At 35.6% G+C, this 24,169-nt stretch overlaps 2 protein-coding genes across 3 annotated transcripts; one reads left to right on the top strand and one right to left on the bottom strand.

The window, feature by feature from the left end:
- The first annotated feature begins 1,126 nt into the window (after window positions 1-1,126).
- Window positions 1,127-19,152, top strand: LOC106181528 (von Willebrand factor A domain-containing protein 3A). 2 transcript variants are annotated; one of them, XM_087003148.1, is made up of 33 exons: window positions 1,127-1,310; window positions 1,868-1,945; window positions 2,389-2,518; window positions 2,891-3,015; window positions 3,154-3,243; window positions 3,414-3,468; window positions 3,673-3,774; window positions 4,224-4,330; window positions 4,647-4,772; window positions 5,608-5,716; window positions 6,026-6,091; window positions 6,708-6,839; window positions 7,025-7,163; window positions 7,360-7,463; window positions 7,725-7,900; window positions 8,161-8,280; window positions 8,505-8,579; window positions 9,009-9,103; window positions 9,521-9,766; window positions 10,067-10,185; window positions 10,382-10,492; window positions 10,617-10,701; window positions 11,041-11,151; window positions 11,397-11,494; window positions 11,855-11,973; window positions 12,175-12,317; window positions 12,883-13,027; window positions 13,329-13,473; window positions 13,748-13,899; window positions 14,293-14,419; window positions 16,576-16,673; window positions 16,888-16,988; window positions 17,597-19,152. In XM_087003148.1, the coding sequence occupies exons 1-33, from the start codon at window positions 1,261-1,263 to the stop codon at window positions 17,656-17,658; spliced, it is 3,741 nt and encodes a 1,246-aa protein (XP_086859274.1). In that variant the 5' UTR covers window positions 1,127-1,260; the 3' UTR covers window positions 17,659-19,152. The 2 variants fall into 2 exon arrangements, with proteins under 2 accessions (XP_086859274.1, XP_086859275.1); XM_087003149.1 differs by lacking the exons at window positions 16,576-16,673; window positions 16,888-16,988; window positions 17,597-19,152 and adding an exon at window positions 15,218-15,367.
- A 275-nt stretch (window positions 19,153-19,427) lies between these two features.
- On the bottom strand, window positions 19,428-23,766 carry LOC106181529 (uncharacterized). Its single transcript, XM_013565943.2, has 2 exons — window positions 23,639-23,766; window positions 19,428-22,863 (listed from the first exon to the last, which is right to left on the bottom strand). Exon 2 carries the CDS (start codon window positions 22,701-22,703, stop codon window positions 19,911-19,913), a length of 2,793 nt encoding a protein of 930 aa, XP_013421397.2. The 5' UTR covers window positions 22,704-22,863; window positions 23,639-23,766; the 3' UTR covers window positions 19,428-19,910.
- Window positions 23,767-24,169: the final 403 nt, after the last annotated feature.

Here is a 24,169-nt window from a genome sequence, read left to right as displayed (position 1 = left end):
GCAATGAAAATATTTAACCATAATGATAGGCTATTAATCAAAGCATATAAAACGAAAACTTTTATATGAAAAACAAAGCGTATACTGTATGTAAATCTTAAAGTTTGAGGAGGATATGTGTAGTTATTCACGTACTTTCACCCCTTATTAAAGCGTTTTTATTTAGTAGGCCAATTGTACTCTATACCTTTGCATACGTGGGTTTTAGGCCTGCTTGTTTACATAGTAATTTAAGTTTTAGTGTGAATAAGGCAGTTTTTTCATTTGTTTCTCAAACAATTTTATTCTTATCGGAGGTCGAGTAGCAAAAAAATTCAAAATAATGGCTTTTGTCTCATTATAAGCCTATAACTTACTAAAAGGAGATAAGACGCCCGACTCATACTTCGCCGATTTTATTAATTTATTTTCCTTACTTACTTGATGATGAACATCAATTAGTAATTCCAATATTAATTGTGTAAAATCTCAATTTTGTTGTTAGTACAATTTTCCCCATTTTGCTGGTTTAAGGGCTCTGGGAATTTAAATTTAAATTCATAACAGCTGCTCATTTTGGCCAAAAAATTAATTTTGCAGAGGTGAACGACTATTTTTCCATACTTACTAATGGTTTATGAATCCATTTTTGTACTCAGAGTTAGTCCCTGCTTTTTTTTCTTTTCTTTTTTCTAAAGTTAGTTTTGATGTAATAATCTCTTAATCTAATCTTATCTGTGGAGGTCACGTGCTGTGATGACAAGCACAGTTTTCAGAAAAATTGCTATAACTGTCGTTTTAGTGGTAAAATAGAATTGATTATATTTATATGAGTTTTTATTGTGAAATATAGAGCTCATACGAAGAGTTTATAATTATCTATTAAGTGTAATTCAGTTTGTTTAAAAACAAAATAGCTTTGAGAAAAAAAAATCTTCTCAGTATAAACTGTTTTAAATGAGATATTTCGCTCAAAGTATCTCACGCCTGTTAAGTCACTTGAAGAATGCATAATTTGAGTTAAAGCGAGAACAAAATTGATTACATCCCACTAACTAAAGTAAAACACTCTTATGCTCGCTTATGCATAATAGAGAGCCCCGAGCCAAAACCTGTGCCTTTTTATTGTCCAATCAAACGACGGCTCTTATTCACTGCAGTGCATTCCACTATTGGCAACAACAAACAAGGTGCCCGAGTTAGATTCAAAGGAGCTGCTCAAGCATATATGCATTTAGTAACGTTTAATATATCTTATATTTTTCACAGACAGACATAGTTATGTCATCGCCAGAAGCAAGTGATACAGAAGACGATATTGGAGACGAAGAGTAAGCAGTGGCAGTGTTTTCAAACGTCTTTTACTAAACTATCGGTGCAAAGTCTCTCTCTCTCTCTCTCTCTCTCTCTCTCTCTCTCTCTCTCTCTCTCTCTCTCTCACACACACACGCACATATACACACACTCTCTCTCTCTCTCTCACACACACACACACACACTTTTTAACTCTATGTATATGAGATACATTGCTTGAACTTGTACATGTAAAATGTAAGATTTTATCACCAGTAGACAGTAGTGATTTTAGTCTTATTTTACCTTTGTCAGCACATATTAAACAAAGTACATAATATCAGCCAGATACTTACATTTCTCTCTCTCTCTCACACACACACACACACACAGATTTATGCCAGTATTACTAGAACCCATATAAATCGATACATTAAAGGTCGGTTACAGAGTAAGAGCGGTATATACATGTAGTTAGAGTAAATAAAGATATAGAAGATGTGTGTTAATTTTTTCATTAAGAAGGTCTAATTTACTCACTGATAACAATTTACATGTCCATGAATTTATTTCTTTGAATTTTTTTAAATATTAGGTTGAACGAAGAAAATGGTGATACTTCAGAACCTGGGGCAAAGAGAAGAAAGAGTAAAGTTCGAAGCAAAAAGTCAGGGTAAGTTTTAAACAGACACATGTAATGTTCAAAGATGGGCCATACCAATATCATATTACATGTACCTACCAGTACTGGTAGATAATGTAATGGTATGTGAAGTTGGATCAACAATATCAATTCTGTATATCATGCATGTCATGTAATGCTGTTTTCCAGTCATACCATTAACTAACTTGACGTATCATTTCTGCTTTTGCATTGGCATTAGAGTGAGTTACAGGCCACTATTCTTTCTCTTTATTGATTCTGATAAAAAATATGTAAGCATATCTGGCTGGTATTACGTACCTAGTTTAATATGTGCTGATGAAACTAACACAAAACTCTGCTAAAATCACTACTGATGATAAAAACTTACATTTTACATGTACAAGTTCAAGTAATGTATTTCATGCAGTACATGCAGTTTAAAATGTGTATCTTGTCAATGTTAATACCAGACCCAAGAAGAAGGGGAGGACATTTCTAGCTATTGAACCTAAACCAGAATGGCAGTTCTTGAATACAGAAGAGTCTGAAGAGCCACATGAGCTGACAGTGACACACGTCAATCAGACATGGTCTTTAAATGTAAGTAGTTGTCATTCATTTCACAGTATCCAAGGCCAGTGTTTTCAGCAGGTATTTATTCATCCAAGAACTGTTTAAAATACTTGTTAATCTTATGATTTAAAATGAAAGCTTTTTATAGGTATTTCTAAGGCATTCTTAGTGGTTTGGGTTTTACAATAAAGAGACTGATAAAATAAGAAATATATGCATGTGTAAAAGAATCTGTATTTATAACATATTTCTGAAAGAGGGGAAAAAGCTGTTAAAAGGAACAATTTTAAGTGATGCTCTGAGGCACCACTGCTTGTGGGCATGTATCAAGAAAGCATATCATTTTACGTTAAAATTTGAGAACAACACTAAAAGTGTTTTTTTTATATTTTTCTTTAGAAAGGGAAGAACAATACTGCTTCTAAAGCTGAGGAACAAACATCTGAAGAATGGCTTCAGAACCACAGTGTAGAAGAAAGCAAATTAACAATGAAAGACCTGGTGGCCAAGGGGAAACCTGGAAAGTAAGTTTTACCTACCATATTTTCTATCAATGATAATCAAATGCACTATTGGGTATATTTCTTTCTATTTATTGTTTAATCCTGATGCTATCATTTAATGTAAACATGTGGTAATTTATTAAATATTTTGTCATTTAGGCCAACATATGACAGAACTACTGGAAAGGTGCAGCAACATTTGACTTTTGATGCCAAAGACATCAATGAGTTTGAATATAGGTTGCACATGTGAGTATTTCCTTGTCCTCAACAAGTTCAGAATATAAGCTTACTTTAGTACTTAAATGCATTGTCTCTGTCACCATTTTAATGCATAAATTTTGCATCCTGTAAATAGTCATTACATAAAGTCAGGTTTATAAAACAAATTTAATTATGATTTTTTTTTGCATTTGTAGGCAAATAGAACATTATACAAAAAGAATCAAGTGGATGCTGAATGGAAGTAAAAGGGTAAGAAATACTGTATGTATAAAAGCTACACTTAGTCAGTGAGTTACAAACTTAGACCAGAAGATTGTAACTTTAATGGTTTTTAGCAGACTTTGTTACTGAATTGAATTCTAAAACCTGTTTATTTAGTTGAATGGTTTATTGATTGTTGATGTCATAAAATTGTCTATTTTGAAATTCAATCATTTTTTGTCTTGATTGAAGACGTTTGGACTAGTGAAAGGAAACAAGGTGGCAGTGGTGATTGATTCCTCAGATGCCAACTGTGGCTTTGGTCGTCTTTCCAACTTCCAAGAGGCTCTGATTGTAAGTATGGAGCTTCCTGGTTAGCAGGAACTGTTATATAATTGATTTATCAGAAATGGATGCTTTGTAAAGCTTGTATAGCTATTTGAATGAGTATTTTAAATGGAGATGTGGTGAATTTCATGTTACAGAATTTTCATAAATCATAAACCACTCTCTGTTAAGTATGTTTAGTATGTTCTGTAAGATATTTGGAAGAATGACTCTTCTCTTGATATGTGTTTTCTGTTAATCATCATAACAGACAGTAAACAAGTTACACAATATATGTGTTTCATACATTACATAAACTTACTTATGTCTCTTTATATTTAAAATTTGAAAATACTGTATCATGTGAACAAGCAGAAGAAAAGTCAGTTAATACAGACGTAAGCAATTACAATAACAAGTAATGTTGTAAAGGATGTTAATCAGTAAATTAGTTTAATGTCTTCTTCATTCCCCAGCACCTAATAGATGAGCAGTTGTCAGGGAAACAGAAGCTGTACTTGGTCAAGTTTGGTTCAGACATGGAGAAATGCTGGCAACATGTGAGAGATATCAACCACAGGACGTAAGTAGTGCCACAGTCTGTGTTTTCATCTGAAACAGAAAGTTGCAGTATACCTTCATATTTCTGTATCATTGCCTTTGTTCATTTATAAAAAATAAATCCCCCTCTTAAATAAGACAAATGACTAATATTATGTCAAGTCGGAGATATAATTTATATCATTGGTCTAATTGCAAAGAACAAAAAAGAAAAAAAATGAAAATATACCCAGATATCTAAAATGTTATTTGCATATTTACTCAAAGTTGGCAGCCAATACTGAATAAACTCAAAGTGTTTTAATATAGTTCACATTTAAATTTAATTTTTTTTTCAGTCTTGATGAGGCAAAGGATTTTGTAGCAAACCTGAGACCAAGTGGAGGCTGTAACTTACTGAAGGCCATGAAACACATCTATAGACTACAGGATATCAACCAGATAGTACTGATACTGGGCAGTGTGTAAGTTTTACAGCATATCAGCCAGATAGTACTGATACTGGGCAGTGTGTAAGTTTTACAGGATATCAACCAGATAGTACTGATACTGGGCAGTGTGTAAGTTTTACAGCATATCAGCCAGATAGTACTGATACTGGGCAGTGTGTAAGTTTTACAGGATATCAACCAGATAGTACTGATACTGGGCAGTGTGTAAGTTTTACAGCATATCAGCCAGATAGCACTGATACTGGGCAGTGTGTAAGTTTTACATGATATCAACCAGATAGTACTGATACTGGGCAGTGTGTAAGTTTTACAAGATATCAACCAGATAGTACTGATACTGGGCAGTGTGTAAGTTTTACAGCATATCAGCCAGATAGTACTGATACTGGGCAGTGTGTAAGTTTTACAGGATATCAACCAGATAGTACTGATACTGGGCAGTGTGTAAGTTTTACAGCATATCAACCAGATAGTACTGATATTGGGCAGTGTGTAAGTTTTACAGTAGTCACAAACTCCCCCAAATAGATTCAGCTAGATATCTATATTTGGTAACTAATCTAATTTTTTGTTTTAAATGATTTTAAATCCTGTTGTTGTATTTTAGTGCACAGGTAACATAATATTTTCTCCGTATGAAGTATGTACAAATTATTCACCTGCCTTATCATGTGCATTGTTTTGCCAGGTTAAACAAATCACTTTAAAGTGCATTTTGCGTGTGTTTGTACAGTGTCATTCTATTTACTCATTACAGTTTATATATGTTGACTTATCAAATACTCTGAATCTTGTCAATGGAATATCACTGTTGATGACATGTGGTTGGTTTTCCTGTCCTTTCCAGACCTGATCAGAGTTCTGAGGTGCTGACAGATTATATACTTCAGATGGGGGTAGGAAAACATGAGCCTCTTCACACTGTGGCATTTGACTGCAGCAACCACCTCACTAATGTAAGACACTCTGACAGCTCTCATACAGTGCTTGTCTGTATTACTTTGCTTTCATATATGGCCATACATATGTATTACATTTGCTGGTAAAAATTGCATTCTTCCTCCATTTCTTACTGTTAATGTTGTCAAAACTTGTGATGATTTTATACTTTTCTCTTGGTGTTATATGATTCAACATATTGGTTTCCTTTTTATTAAAAATCAAGAACCTATGTGTATATTTTTAAGAATATAAATATATACGTGTAAATATATATATATATACGTGTAAATATCTGTGGCCCATACAGCAATTTTTCTTTACAGCTGACATTAAAGACCCTAGCAGCTGAATCTCGTGGGAGATATCACTGTTACACATCTACTTCAGAGGTGAGTGTTGCTTTGATATCATTGGTTTTATTAATTATTACAAACTCCAGTCAATGAACATTGATTAAATATAGCCCAGAGTGCAGAGGGTGATTAGGCCAGTACACTACATTAAGTTATTGATTCACAAACCCACAGATGTAGGATTACATTAACTCTGTCTACAATGATGCGTGTCTTCTGTTGTGTGTTTAATTTGATAGTTGTGAATGGTAAAGGGTTAAGTCTGATGATACTAATTTTTACAACTATGGGAGAAACACAATACATGCTTATATAGAAATTAATGGATTAAGCAAATAAAATGTTTGTATGTGTTTCTTAATTACATTTAAAGAAAAGTTAAAAGATTGTGCCCATTTGCTTGTTTTTTTTTAAACAATGCTCCATAAATACCATTAGGAAAATTTAGAAAAATTATTCAATGCTACAAACTTAACTGAACATGTATCATTAAAAAACTAACAAGAAATGATTTGTTTCTGGTTATATTATGGAGTTAGATGATAAAGTAGTAATAATGAGTACAGTGATAGGGGAGTAGATTAAATAGCAATAGATATACAAAAATGGAGTAGTTCCATGTAGTAATGTGTTTTCCATTTGCTGTCATCAGGAACAGATCTACACTGGCTCAGATATCAGCTTACTGCTGAAGGAGATCAAGAACGCCCAGGATGTGATTAACAAGATTAAAGAGATGAGGAAGGGAATGATGGGTGACGCACTGGTCAGCATTGAGAATGAGGTATGCTACTCTTTAACACACCTTTACTCACATTACCCACTTTATTTGTTAATAATTAATTATAAAATTCTATGAATACCATTTAAACTCATCTCACCATATAGAAATTATATAGCCAAGAAACCCCTAGCTAAACAAGAAATAGTTAATATTGTGACCAAAGCTGTAATATATGTCTCCTGCAGATATCAATGGAGGTGACCCAGGTCCCCCAGTCCCAGTTTCTGCCCCGCCCCCCAGGGCACAGTAACCCCCTGAGGATAGAGATGCCAAAGTTCCTGGCTAAAACATCAGAGGAATGGCTCAAACAAAATGGCTTGAAAGGTAGTATTTTATAAATATAAAAGTTTGTAGTTGTATCTGAAATATCAGAGGAATGGCTCAAACAAAATGGCTTGAAAGGTAGTATTTTGTAAACAAAAAAGTTTGTAGTAGTTGTATCATAAAGATGGTTCTACTGGATCATCAATAGCTTAAGGACCAAAAAAGTTAGTCTTTGTGGTTTTTCTTCTTTTTTTAGCCAAACATCTAGATCTGTATCAAGTTCTGTCTCCAAATGCATATTCCTTCAAGGAGGAGTTCATCCCAGTGATAAGAAAAACGGTGCAATCCCAGGTTCATGAGGTAAGGAGCCATTACACTACTTCATACCCCTGTTACATGTCTGTACATTTCGTATATAAGGTGAATAATATCTGTACACAGTCATTACAGGTTTTATATTGTCATCAATTGTGTGAATATAAAGATTTCCTTGTTATTTGTAAATTAAGTTCCATTGGCTCATCGTTTTTCATTAAACTGAAACAGTAAAAGTTTTGTTGTTTTGTTTGGTGGAGAATATTCTCAGCCTCCCTGATGGTATAATGTCTCCTCTCCTTGCAGAAAGCCATGGCACAGTTTCACTGGCAGGACGGCACGGTCAGAAATGTCCATGTGGACCTCACCCAGATGTTTGAGTACCAGAAACACCTAGGAAGCACTGTCAAAGTGTTTGAGAAGAGAATTGAATGGCTGTCCTCTGGCAGTAGGAAAATATTTGGGAGCATTGTGGAGAAGAAGTGAGTTGTTTATCATGACATGACATTTTTTCTGTTTTCATGGCCCTGTTTAGATACCTGCAATTTTAGTATACCTGAAAATTTATTTCTGTAACAGATTTATAGAGAGGGTGTCAGCTTTTGCTATGAGTGTCAGCTATGTAAGTTTATAGTATTTCTGTACTCACAATAATAGCTTTAGACAACATATGTAAATATCATTTAGATGTCATATTATTCTGAGCCTTTTCTTTCATATTTGTATATTATTGTTATTCCAGTGTGGTTCTGCTCATTGATCTGTCACTACCCAATGCCAACTACTTAATTCACATCCAGCACTCATTGAGACTGCTTCTGGAGCAACAGATATCTAACAGGGAATACTTCAACATTATAGGGTAATCTACTTACAGTGATGTCTTTATTTAAGAGTTTTTTTCCAAGACTAGGCAAAGATGGTTAACTTTTTAGGTGATTGATCTTTTTTTTTCTTGACTTAAACCTCAATTTTTCAATAATTTTTTTCAAATAAGATATTTTGTTACGTTCACTTCATATGCATTGAATAAATCGCTAGTAAAACATTTTGGGAGGATCTGATATATTGATCTTGATATTTCAGTTTCACTAGTCGTGCTGAAATGTGGAGGCCCACAATGGTAAAACCTACACCTGAGAACCTGCAGAGTGCATGGAGGTGAGACAGCCACATTGCTTCAGTTAATCTCACCTAACACAATGATTTCTCCGGTGTCTTTACAGTGAACAAATTTCTACAGTTTATCTCATCTAACACAATGATTTCACCAGTGTCTTACAGTGAACAAATTTCTACAGTTTATCTCACCTAACACAATGATTTCTCCGGTGTCTTTACAGTGAACACATTTCTACAGTATATTTCACTGAATACAATGATTTCACCAGTGTCTTACAGTGAACAAATTTCTACAGTTAATCCCACCTAACACAATGATTTCACCAGTGTCTTACAGTGAACAAATTTCTACAGTATATCTCACTTATGAATATGATTTCACCAATGTATTACAGTGAACACAATAGTGTTGTTATGTAAAAGTCCTTTAGCATGAAGAAGATTAAATACTCCATTATTTGTTCCCAGGTGGGTTCTTGGTCTGCAGTGTGGGGGAAGCAGAAACTTCTTGGAGGCCTACAGAATGACAGTGGAGAATGAAGAGGAACTGAAACACCACATTGGTAAAATAATCACAAATTTGCAGAATGTAAACATATGCTTGTATTCTTAATATTTTGGACAATCAAGACCCAGTTTCATCAACAACAGGATAAAATTGCTAACCTCTGGACAGTTATCCTGAGGATAGCAGCCATTTGATCAACTGGATGACAATATTAGAAACAGAAATAAATATCTAGTATTTAGAAAACATTACTTTATCCACAGGATAAGTGTATATTACTTTACCCATGGAATAACAGTTTCATCCAATAGATAGTGTCGCCAAGAGGATATCTCTGTCCAGTGTTGGTGAAACATGGTCATGTTTTAGAGCAGCCTCATGGTGTGTGTTTTGTTTTTCAGAGGTGGAAGGTGTTTACCTGTTCACCAGCGGTGTTCCTGATCAACTTCATGGTGTTTGTTTTGTTTTCCAGAGGTGGAAGGTGTTTACCTGTTCACCAGTGGTGTTCCTGATCAACCTCATGATGTTTGTGCTCAGTATGTGGAGGAATCGTGTTCAGGGCGCGGAATCAAGCTCCACACCGCCCTGTTTAATGTGGATGACTACGACAGTGCTGGTGCTATCCCTGGTCGCTATGCAAACATTACCAAGACAGCAGAGAGCTTGAGGAATTTGGCTCACAGCACAGGCGGCAGGTTTCATTGGTTTAGAGAGACAGGTAATAGAGATGGTAGTTCACTGAGGGATTATATTGGTTTCATATATTTCATGTGACAGAATTTTTGTGCAATTTCTTTGTTTTTTGTTTCCATGATGTTAACAACTTCAGTGCAACATGATGTTAAGCAGTGAAATGTCTTATATTATGATAATACATAAAATCAGCCCCTCAAATCTTTAGTTTGGAAATTGAAAAATAAAGCCTATTAAATTATTTAGCTTTAATGTCATATAATTAAAGGAAAAATTTCTGGTATTCTAACTGCAGCAGTTTGAACATTAATTTAATTTATTACAGGTGTAATAGAAAGTGATGATGTTCAAGAAATTCTGGCAGAAATCGACAGAGCAATAAACTTCTCCCAGAAATGTGCAATGTTAGTGGAGTCTGTAAAGAAGAAATATAAAGCAAAAGAGGTATAAAAATTGAAATAGGCTTTGGCATTTTTTATATGGAAGTGTGTAAAACTGGTGGTAGAATTTTAGATATGATAAAAAACATGACATCATACTTATGCTCCAGAAAATGAACGCAGAAAATTGGACAACTTTTTCAATTTTGTATCATCTTTTTTATGCATAGATATATGAATTTTTTGTTTTCCTTTTTAAGTTGGAGTATTATGAAGAACAACTGCAGGCACTGCCCTCTAGTGTCACTCCATCCAAGAACAAGAACGCCCTCCCGCCTCCCAAGATGAATGCTCTCTCCTTGGCTAGACTGGTAGGTGCCTCATTGCCTTTGGCTCACAATGCTAACACAGAGCTTGTTCTTTACATCTTTCTGGTTTGAATTGTATTAACTTCACAAAGCATCAGCGTATTAAGGTATTTTTATTCATTTACAGAAAATATCTGAGAGCCAAGATGAGTCTGTCCCCAAAGCACTCACCTGGAGGCCCTCAAGTGCCAAAGACAGCATAGCACCCAGTCGTAAGTCATGTGGAGCATGTTGTTTGATTGAAATCAGCTGTAATAAGATAAAACCACAGCCCTTGTTTTAAAACACTTGATTTTTACTCTAAGAGCAAATTAGTCAGTACATGGCGTCAGTATTGCAATAAGTGTGCTGACCAAGCACAACCACTACACTTCATTTTTTTAAACAATTTTCACATTAGAAAGAGTGCTGTATATTTTGGTACAAATTCAATTTTTTTAACGAAATGATTTGACACATTTATACCTAAAGTCTTAGGTTTCAGTTTCTTTTATAAGGTATGTAAATAGGAAGTTTATTTCTTGATCAATGAAAAATATTCACTATTTAAGCACCAAAAGGAAACAGACCAACATCTGCCAAGGATCCCATGATGAAAGTGAAGTCCACATATAAGAAGACAACCACACAGCAGTTTTACACAGATGATAAGAATGGCATAGGTCAGTCAACCTTGTTAGTCATTGGAAGGGTTTTCCTATATTTATTCCTTTCTTTATGTCTTAAAGTCTCTTTACCAGTGTAAGATTAACTTTCCATCTGATGTTCTCCATGCCACATATTCACTGTGCACTAGAGACCCTTTAATGCATTGTGACAACATGATTTTAGTATTGTTCAGACTGAGCTGAGTTTTGTATCTTTACTCTTCTTCTAGTGGTGTTTATTAATATTTCATCTTGTGTAGGTGTTGTATTCAAAAGATACCCTAACATGAAGTCTGTGAGAAAGGAGATCAAACTAGCAATGATACCAGAAAAGGAAGAAATTATGACAACAAAAGAAGTAAGAAAAATTTCATTTACTATTTGTAATATTGGTTGATTATTTATCAGTTATAGTTGCATAAAATAACACTGTTTGTTTACTATTTTGGTAAATTGGAAAATGTCAAATATAATTCACAGTCAGTCGTATTAACCATTCTTTTGATACTTGCTTGTAGTTTTTTGGAGTAATGATAATGGTCTTGGAAGTGTGTGAAAATAAATAATTTCCTATAAATAAGGTGTCTTTCTTGAGTTCATACTTTGATTATCATAATGATTTTGTCTCAGTTAAAGAATACTTTTGTGGACTGTCCAAACTAAAGCTGGACCTGACCATTATATTATGATGTAATAATTCAATACTTTTGTCTCTCAGTGGTTGAGGCTGTATGGACTGTCTAAATTAAAGCTGGACCTGACTAAGCTGGTGGGAAGTCAAGACTGCAGACATGTTCAGGGAGAAGTCAGGACTCTTAACAAGATTGTTCCTGCAAAGTAAGTTACTTAGAAAATATACATCATTGAATACAATATTATTATGAAAAATGTTTTGTCATCACAATAAATTGTGCATCTTGAGTCAAAAACCAAATTTTAAAAGAAATTTAATGTTATTATACAAGGCCAGTGACAGTCAATACCTACACCAATTTTCAGCTATGATTTTTTTCACTGAAGAATGCTTCCCCCTTCCAGGTACTGTGACATCTTTCCCCATGTGAACATAGGGGGTACTATCAAGCACCTGCAGCTGTTACCCCATGAGATCCTGGAGTACCAGGAGATGCTAGAGAAGGTGCTAAGGAGGTACCTGAAGAGACTGCAGTTTTTGCTCAGTGGTAAGCTGTTGGTCTAAACTGAGTATTATATTATGATGGCTTATGGCAGTATTTGTGAGGTCATGATCTCAAACTGTTGCCAACACTAGGTACCCATATAGATACCACATAGATCTTTCACATTGTTAGAGGCTATTTACTCCTTGTGGGGAGCTATTTGTAATTATGTAACATACAATGTAACTGAAGATAAGTCTGGGATCACTTCAGATTAGCTAAATGTTTTCTCACTATCTATGGACATATGTATATATATGTTGTCAAGAGGTTTGCATTTATAGAATTTGGAGTGGGAGAATCTGATTTGAATAAAGCAATCGTTCATATATATAATTGTGAAATGGTTGCTGCAATTGCAAAGATTTTTTGCCAAAAAATTTTTATGCATCTGTTGAAAAGTTATTTAATTTGCTTTTTCAAATTTTGTAGACTTGTCTCATACCTAGTTACTGTACTTAACATTGAATTGCATGACAAACTGTGCTATTAAGAGATTCTCACAGTGCTTCTTATTACACACTGGAGATAAGAATGTATGTGTATATCTTTTTGTCCACCATTGCAGGCAGCCGTCGCGTGTTTGGAGTGATCTGTCACAAGAGGGTGGCCATCTTGATTGACACGTCTGGTTCTATGGACCAACATATGGAGGAACTGAGGAAGGAGCTGGCATCTCTGATATGGGATCAGTTGTATAAACTGGGGGCAAAGTAAGAGCCATGGACAGCATTTTTCTTTTAGCCAATTATTAATTACATTTTTCATTGAGAATGTTGCCTCATGGGATGGAAGGGGGAGGGAGAGGAGAGGGAAGGCTAGGAGGGGTGGGAATCACAAAATAAAACTGAACATGTCATATGTTTCTTCAAATGAAGTATAATGTATAGTGCACACCACTGTTTTCAGTAAAAAGAATCTAAATGGATAAGCTACATGTAAAACTTCTTTGTGTTATTCAGCTCCTGACAAAAGTGGTCCCCCACTTAATTTACTTATTACTATTTTGTCCAGATTCAACTTAATTCGTTTCTCTCACACCTGTGAGAAGTGGGAAGAGAAGATGGTGGACGCCACGGAGTCCGCCTGTCATGACGCAATACGCTGGGTGTCTAAACTGGTGGCTTCTGGGAACACATGCACCCTGGACGCTCTGGACGTAAGTTTCACAGTTCTTTGTAGAATGTTGTATTGACAACTGTGCTCTTTATGAATGAAAGGTTTTATATCTTACACATAATAACAGTTACAATGGAATTGGTGGAGTTGCCTTAAAACACACTCTCTATCTCATGCCAATCTTGAGAACTTTTTATTATCCCTATTCAAATGACACATGCCACTGTTGAATCATATCCTTACATAAATTTTACAAATTCAAGGTAAATTCAGTTCAAACAAAACCACAGTAATATCTCCATGATACATTCTAGAGAGCATTTGAGGATGAAGATTTGGAGGCAATCTACCTGCTGACAGACGGCAAACCTGACCACAGCACCTCCATGGTGCTGAGAGAGGTGGCGAAGATGAACACGGACAGACACGTGGCCGTAAACACCATCTCCTTCAACTGTACTGACAGGTAAAATATGTCACAGACCAAGTACCATCATCAGGGATGGATTTAGGATTATTTGAAGGGGGGTTCCATGGATGCGAAGCCAACCCCCCACCCACCCACCCACTTGGTGTGTGGTTTGGGGACTGCTGAATGGCTCCAAAATTTTTTGGTATTTTAGAGTGCAAACAGTGCCATTTTGTACGGTTTAGAACTATGATTCAGCTAGTCAAAATTCTAATTTCAAGAGGGGACCAGAAATCGAAAGGGGGGGGGGGGTCAGGACCCCTCTGACCCCACCCTTAAATCGGCCACTGCATCATTGTCATTTACATCACATTGGATATCACAAACATCTTCATTTCACAAGGTGCTATAACAGTTTGTTTTTAATTGAATTTGAAATTTGTATTTCAGCACTGCCAACAACTTCTTGAAGATGCTCGCCGCAGAGACCAGTGGCAGATACCACCGAGTGCACAGTGACTTTGACGCTCACAGGTTTGCCCACAAGTTGCTGACAGAAGGATTCAAAGAGGCAGAGGTATTATGGGATAGATGGTGTCTGTATTAAAGCTTATGCTGTTAGATGCTGTTATCATTGCTGAAATACTATTCTTCCTAATTTTATTACTGACAAACTTGATTATAATATGTTCCCAATTTCCAGTACTCTCACCTGTCAGAGCTTGCTGACAAACATGATTTCAATAGTGATATATTGAAATCATGTTTGTCAGAGCTTGCTGACAAACATGATTTCAATATATCATTATTTCCAGTACTCTCACCTTTCAGTTTGATGACAAACTTGATTACAATATATCACTATTTCCAGTACCCTCACCTTTCAGTTTGATGACAAACTTGATTACAATATATCACTATTTCCAGTACCCTCACCTTTCACTTTGATGACAAACTTGATTACTATATATCACTATTTTCAGTACCCTCAACTTTCACTTTGATGACAAACTTGATTACAATATATCACTATTTCCAGTACCCTCACCTTTCACTTTGATGACAAACTTGATTACAATATATCACTATTTCCAGTTCCCTCACCTTTCAGTTTGATGACAAACTTGATTACAATATATCACTATTTCCAGTACCCTCAACTTTCACTTTGATGACAAACTTGATTACAATATATCACTATTTCCAGTACCCTCACCTTTCAGTTTGATGACAAACTTGATTACAATATATCACTATTTCCAGTACCCTCACCTTTCAGTTTGAAGACAAACTTGATTACAATATATCACTATTTCCAGTACCCTCACCTTTCAGTTTGATGACAAACTTGATTACAATATATCACTATTTCCAGTACCCTCACCTGCCAGAGTTTGATGACAAACTTGATTACAATATATCACTATTTCCAGTACCCTCACCTTTCAGTTTGATGACAAACATGATTTCAATATATCACTATTTCCAGTACCCTCACCTTTCAGTTTGATGACAAACTTGATTACAATATATCACTATTTCCAGTACTCTCACCTTTCACTTTGATGACAAACTTGATTACAATATATCACTATTTCCAGTACCCTCACCTGCCAGAGTTTGATGACAAACTTGATTACAATATATCACTATTTCCAGTACCCTCACCTTTCAGTTTGATGACAAACATGATTTCAATATATCACTATTTCCAGTATCCTCACCTGCCAGAGTTTGATGACAAACTTGATTACAATATATCACTATTTCCAGTACCCTCACCTTTCAGTTTGATGACAAACATGATTTCAATATATCACTATTTCCAGTACCCTCACCTTTCAGTTTGATGACAAACTTGATTACAATATATCACTATTTCCAGTACTCTCACCTTTCACTTTGATGACAAACTTGATTACAATATATCACTATTTCCAGTACCCTCACCTGCCAGAGTTTGATGACAAACTTGATTACAATATATCACTATTTCCAGTACCCTCACCTTTCAGTTTGATGACAAACATGATTTCAATATATCACTATTTCCAGTACCCTCACCTTTCTTTTTGATGACAAACTTGATTACAATATATCACTATTTTCAGTACCCTCACCTTTCAGTTTGATGACAAACATGATTTCAATATGTCACTATTTCCAGTACCCTCACCTTTCAGTTTGATGACAAACATGATTTCAATATATCACTATTTCCAGTACCCTCACCTTTCTTTTTGATGACAAACTTGATTACAATATATCACTATTTTCAGTACCCTCACCTTTCAGTTTGATGACAAACATGATTTCAATATATCACTATTTCCAGTACCCTCACCTTTCAGTTTGATGACAAACATGATTTCAATATGTCACTATTTCCATTACCCTCACCTTTCAGTTTGATGACAAACATGATTTCAATATATCACTATTTCCAGTACCCTCACCTTTCTTTTTGATGACAAACTTGATTACAATATATCACTATTTCCAGTATCCTCACCTGCCAGAGTTTGATGACAAACTTGATTACAATATATCACTATTTTCAGTACCCTCACCTTTCAGTTTGATGACAAACATGATTTCAATATATCACTATTTCCAGTAACCACGCCTTTCAGTTTGATGACAAAATTGATTACAATATATCACTATTTCCAGTACCCTCACCTTTCACTTTGATGACAAACTTGATTACATACAATATGTCACCATTTCCAGTACCCTCACCTGCCAGAGTTTGATGGAGATGATTTGAGAAGATTAGGGACAGAGATTGCCCAGGCTCGAAGGTTCTTGACACAGGCGCGCTCCTTCATGTAAGTGATGACAGCAAAGATCAGGACTGGCCACAACTGTACTGCCACTTGAACTGTTGCACTCTGCCTTTGGTTATATGAGTACATACAAACATTTTTGACAAATTATAGTTTCATAAAAGAAGTCTAAAAAAATCTGCTTGATATGTATTAATAAGTAGATTAAGTTGATAAATCATTTTATTGACAAGTTCACATTCTCCTGTTTTTACAGGGAACTGTTCAAGGACCACCAAACAAGACCACATGACAGAAGCAGGACGTCAACCACCACTACGCAGCCAGTCATCAATGGAGGCTGGGTCAATGGTGCAGGTCAGCTGAAAATTACTTTGGGCAAAAAACACATTTGATGTCTTTGACTGTAAACAAAAGTCCCCATGATCACATAAAAGGCAACAGCAGCATATCCACCAGTTTAATAACGTGTATCCTACGCATCCTTCTTTACAGTTTATAACAGAAATTTCATTGTATCAGATTTTTTGTAATTCAATTTGAACATGTTATAGTTTGGTTTGTAACAGCAGAGACTGACTCTGCTCTCAAAGGCTTCAATAATAATCAGAAATCTGTAAAAAATGTATTATTTCCATCAGGGAGGCCCTTTGGCATGAGGCGGTCCTGTAAGTTGTGCATGCTGGTTTGTGCAGTGTACTTTAAAACATGAAAGTGACATGAAAGTGACATTGCCAGATAATATACTTTGTTGTGTTTGGAAAGGTGTATTTTGTGTGGGAGACTATAAGTTACATGAAGTGTCATTTCCAGATTGAATTCTTTGTGGTGTTTGCCAAGGTTGTAATTATTGAGAGCTTGAATTGCATGTTCATGGCCTTTGGACAGTGCAGTGGATTTTAATAATAGGAAGAAGGAACCGCAGTCCCAGAGACTTAATATATTGTACATAAATTGTTCTTCAGGTTCCTCTCCCAAGCTCTCCTCAACAATGACTCCAACCAGACCCAAGTCTGCAGTGCAATAGGATTCACAGGACACCAGATGGCAGTACCACACCAAGACAATCCAGATTAAACACACAAGTATGTTATGTCTACAACATATATAGAGACTGTGGCCATGGCACATATTAGAACACTCAACAAAGAACTGATTCATCAGGGTACTTACGGATATTGAAAAAATTTCACAACTTAAACATAAAAAACCACTTCTAGTAATCACCATGGAATACACCACATGTAATGAGGAGCAGGGTTGTCAACATTCCACTTCATATAATAATAATAAACATTCTACATGTTATAACCACAGTAGCAGTACATATGAAGGTCGTTATAAAGATAGCACACACAGGGGTTTATCCCTAAATCAATTATCTAGTCTTTTAGAAAATGCAACATTCTAGAACTGGAGTCACATGACAGAGCAAATGAAGGGAGCTTAAGAGATTTCATAACTATATGTAAATTTTCTTTTAAACAATGTATTATGGCATAAAAGGCAACTTGACTTTTTTTACTTAATATAAGATGGATCTTAACTGTATTGTTATTGTCTACAGTCCTTCAGTTTATCTTTTTAGAGTAATTGTACCATATTTTGTATATCCAGTCTTTTTGTTTCACAGAAAGAAGAGATAGACTTTATCTTTACAAAAGAGAATAGCCATATCAGTTAATTTTGTAATTTTTGTTTATGTTCCATTTTGTAAATGGATTGAAACATGTAAGATGAAGATTATTTGTACTTTAGAAAAAAAATTATGTATTATATAGGATATTTCTACTTAAGAAAATTTAAAAAATTTTTATAATTGGAACAAAAAAGCCAGTATTTTACCAAAATAAGGTATGTTGAACATCATTAACACCAATGTTTTTGTATGGCATAAAATTGTTTAAACTGAATTATATATTCTGTGGCCAATTACAAATAGGATTAGTTTTGTAAAATGCTGTCTAACCTAGTCATTTTCTTGTTTGTGACATAAATTAGATGGAAACCACATTTTACGTGTAGTTAATTATAGCATTGGGAATGGAAAAAGCAAGTATTGTTAAAAATATAAATTTGCACCTTTCTGCCTTTTTTTTTTTTAAATTGAAGAATTGTACTTGATTGAAAGTTTATCATGTTGTTTGATACATCAAAATGATCTTTTCATTTCCTCATTAACTTGCATATTTTTTTGTTTAATTTCATTTACTTACAACCAATTGGTGTCATTTTCTAGCTTGTATTGTAGTTCTCATTTCAACGTGTCAAAATATTTAGCATTTTGTGCGTCACTCTGTTGCTGCTGTGAAGGGTTCTTTTTCCATCCTTTAATGCTTGAATTTTCACTTCACTAACAAACTTTTTGTTGCATATTTGAAATGCAAAAGTTACTGAAGTGCCAATAACTTTTAAAAATTTTATTCTAAATGTAATTTTTTGCCAGTGTTTTGTAATATTTAGCTCTTGCAAGTTTTATTTTATTTTTGTAAGCTTACCAATAAAAGCATTTTTTAAGGGACTTGTTTGTTGATGCAATAGTGTTGTTAGTAATGCAAATGTCTTCATAAAAAAAGTCCCTTTAAAACGAGCCTGTCATCTCAGGACTTAACTGCAACATCAGTACAATAATTATATAAGTAAAATTAATATTTCAATTATTCAATAATTATATCAGTAAAATTAGTCCAATAATTGCTGCATCATTTGGTTTTATATTCTGATATGCTCAACCAAAATAAATCCATAACATCCAATATCCACAGTGAAATACAAAATAAGTAACAAACTAGTAGGAACAATTTGATGTTTATTACTGTGGAACATTTAAAAATATGTAAAACTGAACATCTGAATACATCTACCTTTTTTCATTAAGTAATAATTTTTTTGAAAATGAAGGAAAGTTTCAGCCCAGTGTCTACAAACTGGCAACTTGAAAATCATCTGGCTGAACTCTCCCCTACACTTACATCAGAAGAATAATTGTATTAGTAAATAAAATATCAACTAGTTCAATAATTGCTGCATTATTTGGTTACATATTCCGATGTTCACCAATACTCAATCATGCCTAGCATCCAGTCTTCCAGTGAAATGCAAATACAATACAAGTCTCCTTGGTACAATGACATTTTTACTGTGATATCACTGTGAAATATTAAAATTGAACATCTGAATAAATGTATGGTTTTAATTTCATTTTCATTGTTCAATTTAAAATAAGTGGGAAAAGAATACAATTAAGTCCCTATACATGGTGGTTAACTGAAAATCATTTTAATCTGATTCTTGGCCAATTTTTTCTGGATGCTTACTTCTAACATGCTTTTTTATGCTGTGTTTCCAACCAAATGTTTGTGTACAATATGGGCAATTAAACACGTTTTCTCTAGTGTGTACTTGTTGGTGGCTATTACAATCTTTACCGGTTATAAATCTCTTGTCACAAAACTGACACTGAAAAGGTCTCTGGTCAGTATGAATCTTCTCATGGACATTACGTCCTTGTTCATGTGTGAATGCCTTACCACAGAAAGAACACTTGAATAATTTTTCTCCGGTGTGGATCCTCTCGTGATCACGGCAGTGTGCCTTCCTCCTGAATGCCTTCCCACAGTGCTGACAGGAGTGGGGTTTGGCAGGCTCCTCGCCAGTGTGGCTCATTTCATGGTTCAAACACACCTGCCTGTAGGCAAACCTCTTGGGACAGTGCTTACACTTGTACGGGGTTTCACCATTATGGCTCCTCATGTGAATTTTAAGGCTGAATTTGGTGCCAAATGCTTTGGAGCACAGGGAGCAATCAAACTCTCTAATGTCAGCATGGGCTCTTTCATGACTTGCCAGCCAAGCTTTGGTTGCAAACACTTTATCACAATATCTACATTTCATGTCATCACTGAAGATTCCTTTGTGAATGTTTTCATGAGTTGTCCATATGGCTTTATTTGCAAATTCTTTATTACAAAACTGGCATTTATAAGGTTTCAGATGAGTGTCTTCATGTCGCTTGACATCGGACACAGTTAAAAAACACTTATCACAATACTGGCATTTGTGTTTCTTCTCCCCAGTGTGATACACCATGTGACCGCTAAGATCACTTTTAGTATTAAAATATTTGTCACAAACACTGCAGCCATACAATCTTTCATTAGTGTGCCTCTGTTTGTGGTTTTCCAGCTTGCCATTGGTATCAAAGGCCATGCTACATTGACTACATTGGAATTGCCTCTCCCCTGTGTGAATCTTGGCATGGACCCTGCGGTCATATGTACTGGGGAATGCTTTAAAGCACACATCACACTTAAAGGGCAGGTCCCCAACATGCCTCATTTCATGTTTTTTTAAGACCTGTTTGTGTCTGAACCTCCTGGGACAGTGTGAACACTGAAATGGCTTCTCTCCGGTGTGGACCCGTTCATGCTGGTCAAGTTCATATCGAATGACAAATCCTTTTTGGCAAAATGAACATTTGAAAGGCTTATCGTCTCTATGTCGCATCTTGTGCATTTGGAGGTGAATCTTCTTGAAGAAGGCTTTGGGGCAAGTCTGACATTTGAAGGGTCTCGTTCCTGAGTGAATCAATTTATGGTCTCTAAAACCAGCTCTAGTTTTAAAATCCATTTCACAGATTTGACACTGAAATGGGCTTTGCTCTGAATGGAGATTCTCAACATCAAGGCAGACGTTTTGTCTGTGCCTCCTGTTACCTCGACGTGTGGCACGGCTGTTACTAAGACGTCCTGTATCTACATTAACCATCACTGTATTCTCCTCCAGATGAACTAGCGCTTCATGTGCAGTGCGATCTCCGCTCCATTTAAACAATCTGCTACAGAAATTACACTGAAAAGGTTTGTTTTTAATCCGTTTATCTCTCAAATATGAAGCACCCTGTTCATTGCCAAGCTCTGTAGTAAAAGAGGGTTTTGTCTTCTGTTGCAGAATAAAGGTTTTCTCACCACTATGAATCATTTCATGTGCCACACAGTCCCCCTTCCACACAAACACTTGGTTACAATGGCCACACTTATACCCTTTCTTGGTAGCTGGTGCCACACCAGTTGTTGGTTTGAAGTCAGCTGTAAACATGTCAGGAGCTGATCTTAGTTTTGTTGGTTCAGTGTCAGATGTAGACATTTTTGCACTTGCTGGTGAGGTTTTGGTTACTCCTGCAATGTCAGAAGGCAACATGTCAGTTGTTGCAGTGACACCTGTCAGCACATTGTCAGCTGTAGACATGGCATCATCTGTTGATCTGCATTCAGTATTGGATACAATGTCAGTGTCTGACATAATCTCAGTAAATGGAACAATGTCAAAGTCAGCAGTTGTCAGTATGTCAACTGAAGACATGTCACTTGACAATGTGATATTAGCTGTTGGCATAGTATCTAATGTTGGCAGAGTATCAGTTCCTGGCATGGTATCTAATGTTGGCAGAGTATCAGTTCCTGGCATAGTATCTAGTGTTGGCAGAGTATCAGTTCCTGGCATAGTATCTAATGTTGGCAGAGTATCAGTTCCTGGCATAGTATCTAATGTTGGCAGAGTATCAGTTCCTGGCATAGTATCTAATGTTGGCAGAGTATCAGTTCCTGGCATAGTATCTAATGTTGGCAGAGTATCAGTTCCTGGCATAGTATCTAATGTTGGCAGAGTATCAGTTCCTGGCATAGTATCTAATGTTGGCAGAGTATCAGTTCCTGGCATAGTATCTAATGTTGGCAGAGTATCAGTTCCTGGCATAGTATCTAATGTTGGCAGAGTATCAGTTCCTGGCATAGTATCTAGTGTTGGCAGAGTATCAGTTCCTGGCATAGTATCTAATGTTGGCAGAGTATCAGTTCCTGGCAGAGTATCTAGTGTTGGCAGAGTATCAGTTCCTGGCAGAGTAAAATCAGCTTCTTTGGTGGAAGACAAAAATTCTCCTTTACTGCAACTACCTTCATTATGGTTCAGTTCCCCTTTAGTTTTGAGGTTAAGCTTGTGCATATTAACTGCGGTGTCAGATTTATATTCTATACTGGTATTCTGTGTTGTTTTATTTGACACTTGCTTGGCCATATTTCCAATTGGTTCAATAAAAATGGAATGTGTTAATTGTGTGCAGTTTTACATCTTGCATCAGTACAGTATATGTACTCTGTCCAAGGAGTGAACACCTTACACTGCTTCTCTCCCAGAAGTCTGTGGTAATATTTCTGTGATAAGACCTACACAGTTCCTAAAAAGATAAAAACATTAAATAATTAAAATAACATTAATGTTAACGCCCCCTCCAGCCCCTCCCTTGCAACTACGTCGGAGTTTACAGACTACCAATCACTCTCACAACCTAACATAAAACAATAAATGCTTATTAATATTTTATATTTTTTAATATTACAAAGTCAATGTCTTTCTCTATGTGCCATCATATTTTATTCTTATTTCATATTTGATAATTTATTTAATACTATTAAATTTTTCATTCATATATGATGAGCTCTTTTTTATTACAATTCTTAATGCAAAGTATGTTAGCTAGGCATAACAATATATTGTGTACGTTTCTTTAAAAAACAAAAGTGACACGTATAATACCAAGGAGTTTCAACAAGGAACTCCTGATAATACCAATCAACAGTGTCAGTGCATATCAATGCATGTTCCATTGAAAGAAGTTGTTTACTTTTGTCATACAAGATCATCAAACATCAAAAGTATAACGTAAACTTTCGAAAGATTATTCCACAGTGAAGTAGTAAAAACACGACAACAAATGTTGAATTGATGTGGGTTACATATAAACTTTATCACTGGCAGACTGCAAACTGGGTTAGAACGAACAATCCCAACAAATTTCATCAGACAAGATTTTTTTATGTGCGTAATCAGTACAGTGACAATGACATAATCACAGTTTTCCTGTCCCAAACCCTGGCTGCTACAAAGGCAGTGACACATAAAATTATTCATGTTGCATTCTTTGGACATTTTAGATAATATGACACCAGTACCTGCTAGTACGGACTTGCTACTACGGCTCTAGATATTTCCTCCCGATTCTACAGTGAACGAAAGATGGCGCTATGAGTGAGTCATGGACGAGTCCATCTGAAGATATACATCTCATTTAATGTATCTATCTCACTTAGGCTTTCACTTCTTTGCCCCCCCCCCCCCCCCTCCCCCCCATCAACTCACAAAGACAGACGGACAGACAGAAACGCGCTTTTTTAAAGTCCTGGATCTATCAGTAGGCCTAAACATAGGAACTAGTAGGTCCTACCGGCTTTTTCCAAAACGTTTTTCCCTGAAGACTGGCGTATTTTATGGTCACGCGTTGGATTCACGTAAGCTTCAACGTTTCGCGTTCGTTAAATGCCGACTGCAATGAACTTTAATATTTAATTTTGTCTTGAAAAACGAAAAGTTCCCCTCCCATCCACACGCACAGACATTTTGAAAAACAATTTTATGTGGATATTTATAAAATACCAATTGAGTCGTACCGTAGTTTCAACAGCCGCCCCCAGCATTTTATAAGG

The sequence above is a fragment of the Lingula anatina genome, chromosome 2 (genome assembly GCF_051362555.1).
Source record: "Lingula anatina isolate TDL-2025a chromosome 2, LinAna3.0, whole genome shotgun sequence".
NCBI lineage: Eukaryota > Metazoa > Brachiopoda > Lingulata > Lingulida > Lingulidae > Lingula > Lingula anatina.
This window is presented reverse-complemented; position numbering and strand designations above follow the sequence as displayed.

Coding starts and splice junctions, on each gene's coding strand:
- LOC106181528 (XM_087003148.1), top strand. CDS start 1,261: ATGTCATCGCCAGAAGCAAGTGATACAGAAGACGATATTGGAGACGAA. Junction 6,840..7,024: donor TGGTCAGCATTGAGAATGAG/GTATGCTACTCT, acceptor TGTCTCCTGCAG/ATATCAATGGAGGTGACCCA. Junction 11,495..11,854: donor AAATTATGACAACAAAAGAA/GTAAGAAAAATT, acceptor TTTGTCTCTCAG/TGGTTGAGGCTGTATGGACT.
- LOC106181529 (XM_013565943.2), bottom strand. CDS start 22,703: ATGGCCAAGCAAGTGTCAAATAAAACAACACAGAATACCAGTATAGAA.